This window comes from Salvelinus alpinus, chromosome 8 (genome assembly GCF_045679555.1).
Source record: "Salvelinus alpinus chromosome 8, SLU_Salpinus.1, whole genome shotgun sequence".
NCBI classification, from domain to species: domain Eukaryota; kingdom Metazoa; phylum Chordata; class Actinopteri; order Salmoniformes; family Salmonidae; genus Salvelinus; species Salvelinus alpinus.
This window is the reverse complement of record NC_092093.1, coordinates 1,916,420-1,927,288: the sequence shown is the minus strand read 5'-3', so window position 1 is coordinate 1,927,288 and position 10,869 is coordinate 1,916,420. Positions and strand designations below refer to the sequence as shown.

Below are 10,869 nucleotides of genomic sequence, written 5' to 3'. Positions count from 1 at the left end.
GAGGTGGAAACTGAGCTGCACTTCCTAACCTCCTGCCCTAACCTACTGACCTGTGTATGATGCCGTGCGTGTGTAGGTGTTCCACAGCAGAGAGGATCTGGCGTGTATATCTCCTGACCTCTCTCTCCTCCAGACGTTTCTTCTCACAGATTCGGTCCATCAGGTCTCCTCCGGCACACAGCTCCATCGCCATGTAGTAACTGTTCTCTGTCTCCAGGGTCTGAGGGGAGAGAGAGGGAGAGACTGTGTGTGTGTGTATGTATGGCTGTGTGTGTGTGTGTGTGTGTGGCTCTGTGTGTTTGTCTGCGTGGCTGTGTGTGTGTGTGTCTGCGTGGCTGTGTGCGTGTGTGTCTGCGTGGCTGTGCACCACCCGGCCAGGTCTCTGACTTGCTCCCTATAGGCTGTCTCGTCGTTGTCGGTGATCAGGCCTACCACTGTTGTGTCGTCTGCAAACTTAATGATGGTGTTGGAGTCGTGCCTGGCCGTGCAGTCATGAGTGAACAGGGAGAACAGGAGGACTGAGGACTGAGCACGCAGGAGGACTGAGCACGCACCCCTGAGGGGCCCCCTTGTTGAGGATCAACGTGGCAGATGTCTGACCATCTGTCTTACCTCCAGTAGAATTACTATATGAGGATGTCTGACCATCTGTCTTACCTCCAGTAGAATTACTATATGAGGATGTCTGACCATCTGTCTTACCTCCAGTAGAATTACTATATGAGGATGTCTGACCATCTGTCTTACCTCCAGTAGAATTACTATATGAGGATGTCTGACCATCTGTCTTACCTCCAGTAGAATTACTATATGAGGATGTCTGACCATCTGGTGAATACGAGGTTCTCTCTTCATATTCTTTAGAACGTAGGAGTCCTGCCTCGCCTTCTTCTTATCAATCACCTTGATGGCCACCTGACACAGACACAACACAGTCAACACAACACAGTCAACACAACACAGTCAACACAACACAGTCAATACAACACAGTCAACACAACACAGTCAATACAACACAGTCAACACAACACAGTCAACACAACACAGTCAATACAACACAGTCAACACAACACAGTCAATACAACACAGTCAACACAACACAGTCAACACAACACAGTCAATACAACACAGTCAACACAACACAGTCAATACAACACAGTCAACACAACACAGTCAACACAACACAGTCAATACAACACAGTCAACACAACACAGTCAATACAACACAGTCAACACAACACAGTCAACACAACACAGTCAACACAACACAGTCAATACAACACAGTCAACACAACACAGTCAATACAACACAGTCAACACAACACAGTCAATACAACACAGTCAACACAACACAGTCAATACAACACAGTCAACACAACACAGTCAGGACAACACTGTCAACACAAGACTGTCAACACAGACACAACACAGTCAACACAAGACAGTCAATACAACACAACCCTACAACCCTAGATTTCTAAGGGACTTGTTTGCAGTTCTTACCGCTTCCATTGGATGTCACCAGTCTTTGGAAATTGGTTGAGGTTTTTCCTTTGTGTAATGAAGAAGTACGGCCATCTTAAATGAGAGTCACTTGAAGTAAATTGTTTGAGAGAGGCACATTACCAGAAAAGTTGCGTCAGTTTGTTTTCTTTTTGTATTGAACACAGACCATCCCGTCTTCAATTTGATCGATTATTAACGTTTAAAAATACCTAACATTGTATTACAAAAGTAGTTTGAAATGTTTTGGTAAAGTTTACATGTAACTTTTGAGATATTTTGTAGTGACGTTGCGCAAGTTGGAAGCTGTGTTTTTCTGGATGAAACGCGCCAAATAAATTGACATTTTGGATATATATCGACGGAATTAATCGAACAAAAGGACCATTTGTGATGTTTATGGGACATATTGGAGTGCCAGCAAAAGAAGTTCGTCAAAGGTAAGGCATGAATTATATTTTTATTTCTGCGTTTTGTGTCGTGCGTGCAGTGTTGAAATATGCTACTCTCTTTGTTTACTGTTGTGCTATCATCAGATAATAGCATCTTATGCTTTCGCCGAAAAGCCTTTTTGAAATCTGACATGTTGGCTGGATTCACAACGAGTGTTGCTTTAATTTGGTATCTTACATGTGTGATTTAATGAAAGTTTGATTTTTATATCATTTTATTTGAATATGGCGCTCTGTATTTTCCCTGGCTATAGGCCAGGTGGGACGATTGCGTCCCACCTACCCCAGAGAGGTGTTAATAACTGCATCGACGACGTCGTCCCCACATTGCCCATACATACTGTACATATCCCAATCAGAAGCCATGGATTACAGGCAACATCCGCACTGAGCTAAAGGGGAGAGCTGACACTTTCAAGGAGCGGGACACTAATCCGGATGCTTATAAGAAATCCTGCTACGCCCTCCGATGAACCACTAAACAGGCAAACTGTCAAAACAGGAGTAATATCAAATCCTACTTTTCCCCCGGCTCTGACACTCGTCGGATGTGGCAGGTCTTGCAAACTATCACGGAATACAAAAGGGAAACCCAGCCAAGAGCTACCCAGTGACACGAGCCTACCAGATGGGGTAAATGCCTTCTATGCTCGAGGCAAGCAAAACTGAACCATGCGTGAGGGCACCAACTGTTACAAGAGTCAATACAATACAGCAATACAGCACAGTCAATACAACACAGTCAATATAACAGTCACTACAACACAGTACAACACAGTCAATACAGGTGTAAACCAAGCCTCCAGATCTAGCTGAGTTGAACCAAATATCTGTAATAGAGGTTGAAATGAACAAGACTGAAGCAGGAAAATACATCTGAGGCCATCGCTATGTAGACCAGGTCACATACACAGTCTAGTGGTTAGAGACTCACTGAACCACAGCACCATCCCAGAACCCTCTGCAGGGTAGTCTAGTGAGACTCACTGAACCACAGCACCATCCCAGAACCCTCTGCAGGGTAGTCTAGTGAGACTCACTGGAACACAGCACCATCCCAGAACCCTCTGCAGGGTAGTCTAGTGAGACTCACTGGAACACAGCACCATCCCAGAACCCTCTGCAGGGTAGTCTAGTGAGACTCACTGAACCACAGCACCATCCCAGAACCCTCTGCAGTCTAGTGAGACTCACTGAACCACAGCACCATCCCAGAACCCTCTGCAGTCTAGTGAGACTCACTGGAACACAGCACCATCCCAGAACCCTCTGCAGGGTAGTCTAGTGAGACTCACTGGAACACAGCACCATCCCAGAACCCTCTGCAGGGTAGTCTAGTGAGACTCACTGGAACACAGCACCATCCCAGAACCCTCTGCAGGGTAGTCTAGTGAGACTCACTGAACCACAGCACCATCCCAGAACCCTCTGCAGTCTAGTGAGACTCACTGAACCACAGCACCATCCCAGAACCCTCTGCAGTGCTAGTGAGACTCACTGAACCACAGCACCATCCCAGAACCCTCTGCAGGGTAGTCTAGTGAGACTCACTGAACCACAGCACCATCCCAGAACCCTCTGCAGGGTAGTCTAGTGAGACTCACTGAACCACAGCACCATCCCAGAACCCTCTGCAGGGTAGTCTAGTGAGACTCACTGGAACACAGCACCATCCCAGAACCCTCTGCAGGGTAGTCTAGTGAGACTCACTGAACCACAGCACCATCCCAGAACCCTCTGCAGTCTAGTGAGACTCACTGAACCACAGCACCATCCCAGAACCCTCTGCAGTCTAGTGAGACTCACTGAACCACAGCACCATCCCAGAACCCTCTGCAGGGTAGTCTAGTGAGACTCACTGAACCACAGCACCATCCCAGAACCCTCTGCAGGGTAGTCTAGTGAGACTCACTGAACCACAGCACCATCCCAGAACCCTCTGCAGTCTAGTGAGACTCACTGAACCACAGCACCATCCCAGAACCCTCTGCAGTCTAGTGAGACTCACTGAACCACAGCACCATCCCAGAACCCTCTGCAGGGTAGTCTAGTGAGACTCACTGAACCACAGCACCATCCCAGAACCCTCTGCAGTCTAGTGAGACTCACTGAACCACAGCACCATCCCAGAACCCTCTGCAGGGTAGTCTAGTGAGACTCACTGAACCACAGCACCATCCCAGAACCCTCTGCAGTCTAGTGAGACTCACTGAACCACAGCACCATCCCAGAACCCTCTGCAGTCTAGTGAGACTCACTGAACCACAGCACCATCCCAGAACCCTCTGCAGTCTAGTGAGACTCACTGGACCACAGCACCATCCCAGAACCCTCTGCAGTCTAGTGAGACTCACTGGACCACAGCACCATCCCAGAACCCTCTGCAGTCTAGTGAGACTCACTGGATTGCTGGATTGAATCCCCGAGCTGACAAGGTAAAAATCTGTCGTTCTGCCTCCGAACAAGGCAGTTATTAACCCACTGTTCCCCGGTAGGCCGTCATTGTAAATAAGAATTTGTTCTTAACTGACTTGCCTAGTTAAATAAAGGATAAATAAAATAAAAGTAAAACATTACCTTCTCTCCTGTGCTGATGTGTAGCCCCTCCATGACCTTAGCGAAGGAGCCCTTGTTGATCATCTTCCCCACCAGATAGGAGCCCACCCGTTTGGAGTGAGGGAAGCTCCTCAGAAGCTCCCTGGGGACCTTCAGACAGGAGTGGGCATGTCGCTCTCTACCCAGCCCAGAGGCCGCCAACTGGCTCACAATGCCCTCACCCACCACACCTCCACCCACCACACCTCCACCCACCACACCTCCACCCTCCACACCTCCACCCTCCACACCTCCACCCTCCACACCTCCACCCTCCACACCTCCACCCTCCACACCTCCACCCTCCACACCTCCACCCTCCACATACTCTGCCTTTGTTGCTGATGGCATTAGGGCCGGTACATAAGCTCATATACGCTCATACACTTCCACACACACACACACAACCGTACACACAGACACTCCCACTCACTCACAACCATAAACATACACATACCAGGCCACCTCACACACCACAAGTACATAAATACTAACATGTACGCCAGTCCCACACACAAACACACTTTCCTCTCAACCGCCACCTCTCTCTCACACTCAGACACCCAGCAGGAAGAGGAGCTGTTGGAATGAAGGAAGAGAGGGCTACTCCGGGACAGAGAGGTGTTCTTCTCTACAGGTGAAAGTCTCTTAGTTCCAGCAGGAAAATATCCAATTCCAATCTCTTATCCTCCTCCCCTGTTTTTCTCCTCTTTATCAGGTGCAGCTCTACCCGATGAAGCGCTCTGTCTCTCTTTGTCAACTGGCTCTGCTCTCTCTCTCTCTCTCTCTCTCTTTCTCTCTCTCTCTCTGGCAGTTAGTGGATGCTCCTAGGTCACAGTCGGAGACACCCTACACCGTAATTACCCCCCCTACACATACACAGGCACACACACACACACGCACACACACACATGCACACACACACACTCACATATACACACGTATGCTCTCTCTCTCTCTCTGTCTCTCACTTTTACTCCAGGAGCCCTACACATAAAAAACAGGTGCTACAGCCTTGGTGTGTGTGTTGTGTGTTGTGTGTTGTGTGTTGTGTGTTGTGTGTGTGTGGTGTGGTGTGTGTGTCATTGTGCAGCAGACAGAATCTGGGGTTATAGGTGACTGTTTACCACTCCCCTCAGTCTGAAATTAGAGATATATAGAGAGAGAACAGTATAACGATAGATAGATAGCTGGATAGCCAGCCAGCCAGCCAGCCAGCCAGCCAGCCAGCCAGCTGGAAGTGTGTTGGCTACTTTGAAGAATCTCAAATATAAAATATATACACTTCTGCTAGCTGGTCTGTGCATGGTCTGAGGATGCGGCTAGGGATGCCATCTGGGCCGGCAGCCTTGCGAGGGTTAACCCGTTTAAATATTTTACTCACGTTGGCTGCGGTGAAGGAGAGCCCGCAAGTTTTGGTAGCGGGCCGTGTCAGTGGCACTGTATTGTCCTCAAAGCGAGCAAAGAAGTTGTTTAGTTTGTCTGGGAGCAAGACATCCTGGTCTGCGACGGGGCTGGTTTTCTTTTTGTAGTCCGTGATTGACTGTAGACCCTGCCGCATACCTCTTGTGTCTGAGCCGTTGAATTGCGACTCTACTTTGTCTCTATACTGACGCTTAACTTGTTTGATTGCCTTGCGGAGGGAATAGCTATACTGTTTGTATTCGGTCATGTTTCCGGTTGCCTTGCCATGATTAAAAGCAGTGGTTCGTGCTTTCAGTTTTGCGCGAATGCTGCCGTCAATCCATGGTTTCTGGTTGGGGAAGGTTTTAATTGTCTCCATGGGTACATCACCGATGCACTTGCTAATAAACTCGCTCACCGAATCAGCGTATTCATCAATGTTGTTGTCCAATGCTATCCGGAACATATCTCAGTCCACGTGATCAAAGCAATCTGGAAGCGTGGAATCAGATTGGTCGGTCCAGCGTTGAACAGACCTGAGCACGGGAGTTTCCTGTTTTAGTTTCTGTCTATGGGCTGGGAGCAACAACATGGAGTTGGGGTCAGATTTGCCAAAAGGATTTGTATGCTTTGTATGCGTTGTGGAAGTTAGAGTAACAATGATCCAGAATTTTTTGAGCCCAGGTCGCGTATTCGATATGCTGATAAAGTTTAGGGAGCCTTGTTTTCAGATTAGCCCTGTTAAAATCCCCAGCTTCAATAAATGCAGCCTCAGGATATGTGGTTTCCAGTTTACATAGAATCCAATGAAGTTCTTTCAGGGCCGTCGAGGTGTCTGCTTGGGGGGGATATACACGGCTGTGATTATAATCGAAGAGAAATCTCTTGGAAGATAATGCAGTCGGCATTTGATTGTAAGGAATTCTAATTCAGGTGAACAAAATGACTTGAGTTCCTGTATGTTATGATCACACCACGACTCGTTAATCATAAGGCATACACCCCCGCCCTTCTTACCAGAGAGATGCTTGTTTCTGTCGGCGCGATGTGTGAAGAAACCAGGTGGCTGTACCGACTCTGATAACGTATCCCGAGTGAGAATGTTACAATCTCTGATGTCTCTCTGGAAGGCAACCCTTGCTTTGATTTTGTCTACATTGGCTAGTAGTCTACTTGGGAGCGGTAAGTGATGTGCCCGTCTACGGAGCCTGAACAGAAGACCGCTCCGTCTGCCCCTCCTGCGGCGCCGTTGTTTTGGGTCGCCTGCTGGGATCCGATTCATTGTCCTGGGTGGTGGTCTAAACAGAGGATCTGCTTTGGGAAAGTCGTATTCCTGGTCGTAATGTTGGTAAGTTGACGTTGCTCTTATATCCAATAGTTCCTCCCCGGCTGTACGTAATGAGACTTGAGATTTCCTGGGGTGAGTGGTAATGACGCCGGCTCCAGCCCAACTGTTACAGAGTCTCATGCGGTCACAATCCCCACAGATTTTCAGAACCTTCATACGGTTCTGGTATCGGAAATAACAGCTACCATTGCCACTCAGCTCAAAACTGCCATCGATGCTGCTCTTGTCCCCTTCTCCGCTGTCCTGGATGGTGTCCGAGCTGCTGCGGATGAACAAGGCCGCCGAATTGATGGCTTTGAACATGACCTGTGTGACCACAGAGACATGGTAGCCCTTGAGAAAACAGTTTGAGCTCCGAAAACCAAAAGTTGACTGACAAGACCGACGACCTGGAATCCCATTCTCGCCATTGCAATCTTTGGATTGTTGGTATACCAGAAAAACTTTAAGCAGGGGACTCAGTTAAGTTCACGTCAGACTTCTTTGCTGGGTCCGGTCAGCATTCCATCGGCCTCATCCTCAGCGGGCGGAGATGAAAACTCCAAGCCTAGTGTTTATCATCCGTTTTTCTACCGTGACAGAGGCAGAGACCAGCTACGGCGGACGCAAAGTGTTCATCTTTCTTGACCTCAGCTTTGAAAAGAGCTACATTTCTCAATGTGAAACCTTCATGAGAAGAAAGTGAAATTCTCACACCACCTCCTTGCTCGTCTCCACGTTGCACATGCCGGGGGTAAGCTACATTTTGACTCCCACCAGGACGCCCAGGGTTGGTTCGACTGTCACTTCTGAACCATAGATTGGATCTATGACCTACTCTTTTACCAGGTAGCATAGCTATAGTAGCTTAGCCTCCAAGTCGAAGGTATTGTGGTATCCCAGGAGGTCTACCCCGGGGAGGATAGAGGGTAATAGAGGGGAGGTACATGAGATGACGTTGGCTCCCTCTGCTGGGGATACGGGAGCTGGGCACCCCGACACAGACAGATATCAGTGGAGGTAATTAGAGGAAAGTGCCAACCAGCCGTGGAGGCTAAATAATAGGAGCACGATGGCACACCGCGGGACAGAAGGGAGAGGGACGGACACCAGTCAAGAGAGAGAAGGAGGACCGAGCAAAACCTAAGTTATTTCTTTGATATATTTATTTTCCGTGTTAGTAAAGTTGTTATGTGGACTAAAGCTCTGTGTCTCTATACCACATTATGTTTAGATTTTTACAGCCTTTTTCCCCCCTGTTGCCATTCCTTTTCTGCAGAAACACTATTGAACTCTGATAAAAAAATACCGTCTTGTGTGGTTCATTTTTAAGTTACAGTACATGTTTGGAAGGTAATTTTTCTTTGGCTAGATACTTACTGAAGGACTTTTCACCACTTTTTTTACGCCTTATTTGTATTTGTATTTATTATGGATCCCCATTAGCTGATGCCAAAGCAGCTGCTACTCTTCTTTGGGGTCCAGCAAAATTAAGTCAGTTTATAGAATTTTTAAAACATTACAATACATTCACAGATTTCACAACACACTGTGTGCCCTCAGGCCCCTACTCCACCACTACCACATATCTACAGTACTAAATCCATGTGTGTGTATAGTGCGTATGTTATTGTGTGTTTGTATGCATGTGTTTGTGTCTATGTATGGAACAGTCCCCGCTGTTCCATAAGGTGTATTTCTATCTGTTTTATAAATCAAATTTTACTGCTTGAATCAGTTACTTGATGTGGAATAGAGTTCCATGTAGTCATGGCTCTATGTAGGACTGTGCACCTCCCATTGTCTGTTCTGGACTTAGGGACTATGAAGAGACCTCGTGTGACATGTGTTGTGGAATATATTCCACAACGGGGTATGGGGTATGCATGGGTGTCTGAGCTGTGTGCCAGTAGTTTAGACAGACAGCTCGGGAATATATTCAACATGTCAATATCTCTCATAAATACAAGTAGTGATGAAATCAATCTCTCCTCCACTTTCAGCCAGGTGAGATTGACATGCATATTATTAATATTAATATTAATATTATTCATATTAGCTCTCTGTGCACATCCAAAGGCCAGCCGTGCTGCCCTGTTCTGAGCCAATCAGCCAATTGCCAATTTTCCGAAGTCCTTTTATGTGGCACCTGACCACACGACTGAAGAGTAGTCAAGGTGTGACAAAACTATGGCCTGTATGACCTGCCTTGTTGATAGTGTTGTTAAGAAGGTAGAGCAGCGCTTTTGGGTTTGGGTGGGGAGGGGGAGGTGACTTTGGGTTTGGGTGGGGAGGGGGAGGAGACTTTGGGTTTGGGTGGGGAGGGGGAGGAGACTTTGGGTTTGGGTGGGGAGGGGAGGGGGAGGAGACTTTGGGTTTGGGTGGGAGGGGGAGGAGACTTTGGGTTTGGGGGGGAGGGGGAGGAGACTTTGGGTTTGGGGGGGAGGGGGAGGAGACTTTGGGTTTGGGTGGTGGAGGGGGAGGAGACTTTGGGTTTGGGTGGGGAGGGGAGGGGGAGGAGACTTTGGGTTTGGGTGGGAGGGGGAGGAGACTTTGGGTTTGGGGGGGAGGGGGAGGAGACTTTGGGTTTGGGGGGGAGGGGGAGGAGACTTTGGGTTTGGGGGGGAGGGGGAGGAGACTTTGGGTTTGGGTGGGGAGGGGGAGGAGACATTGGGTTTGGGTGGGGAGGGGAGGGGGAGGAGACTTTGGGTTTGGGTGAGAGGGGAGGGGGGGGGGGAGAGGGAGGAGACTTTGGGTTTGAGGGGGAGGGGGAGGAGACTTTGGGTTTGGGAGGGGGGGGGACTTTGGGTTTGGGTGGGGAGGGGGAGGAGACATTGGGTTTGGGTGGGAGGGGAGGGGGAGGAGACTTTGGGTTTGGGTGGGAGGGGAGGGGGAGGGGAGAGGGAGGAGACTTTGGGTTTGAGGGGGAGGGGGAGGAGACTTTGGGTTTGGGAGGGGGGGGGGGACTTTGTGTTTGGGTGGGAGGGAGACTCATTTACGCATTAAAGATCACTCAAGGCTACAAAACTCCAGGTTTAGTCAGGTTTTCCAAAGCCAAAGCCAGAGGGTTTGCAATTTTGGTTAGTAAAATAATACATTTCTCTACTGCTAAAGTTATTTCATGGGAGATATTTAATCACAACTGGCACCATTTGGCACACACCTGTAGTATTGGTCAATGTATATGCTCCCAATTTGAATTATGTTGAATTTGCCAATGAATTGCTGGGGAAAATCCCTTCTCTGAACACCCATCTTGTGATATTTTTTGGGGATCTGAATTGTGTTATTAGCCCGGCTTTAGACCGCTCCAACTCTATGTCTTCTGTCAAAGTCCTTCTCAGATGTTATGGCTCAGAATGGGTGCTCAGATCCCTGCAGATTTCAGAATCCCCAGACAACAGAGTATTCTTTCTTTTCTTTTTTCTCATATTGACTATTTCTTTACTGATCATAAGTTACTTCCAAATGTCACCTCTTCTGAATATTGTAATTTCTGACCATGGGCCTTTAACTCCGACATCTATCAGGACAAACTCCTCTCTGTTGGAGATTCGCCACTGATGCAGGTTTCTGTAACAATATCTC

At 48.1% G+C, this 10,869-nt stretch overlaps 2 protein-coding genes across 2 annotated transcripts in view; both read right to left on the bottom strand.

The window, feature by feature from the left end:
• LOC139583836 (hormonally up-regulated neu tumor-associated kinase) overlaps positions 1-8,028 on the bottom strand; it is a 67,860-nt gene extending 59,832 nt beyond the window's left edge. The window contains exons 1-5 of the mRNA XM_071415369.1: positions 7,999-8,028; positions 7,413-7,608; positions 4,533-4,891; positions 793-915; positions 51-220 (exon numbers count right to left, since the gene is read on the bottom strand). Of these exons, the coding sequence (XP_071271470.1) occupies positions 51-220; positions 793-915; positions 4,533-4,891; positions 7,413-7,608; positions 7,999-8,028 (878 nt within the window). The remainder of the gene's footprint in view (positions 1-50; positions 221-792; positions 916-4,532; positions 4,892-7,412; positions 7,609-7,998) is intronic.
• A 1,477-nt stretch (positions 8,029-9,505) lies between these two features.
• LOC139583830 (uncharacterized) lies at positions 9,506-10,276 on the bottom strand. Its single transcript, XM_071415356.1, has one exon. The coding sequence runs from the start codon at positions 10,274-10,276 to the stop codon at positions 9,506-9,508; it is 771 nt and encodes a 256-aa protein (XP_071271457.1).
• Positions 10,277-10,869: the final 593 nt, after the last annotated feature.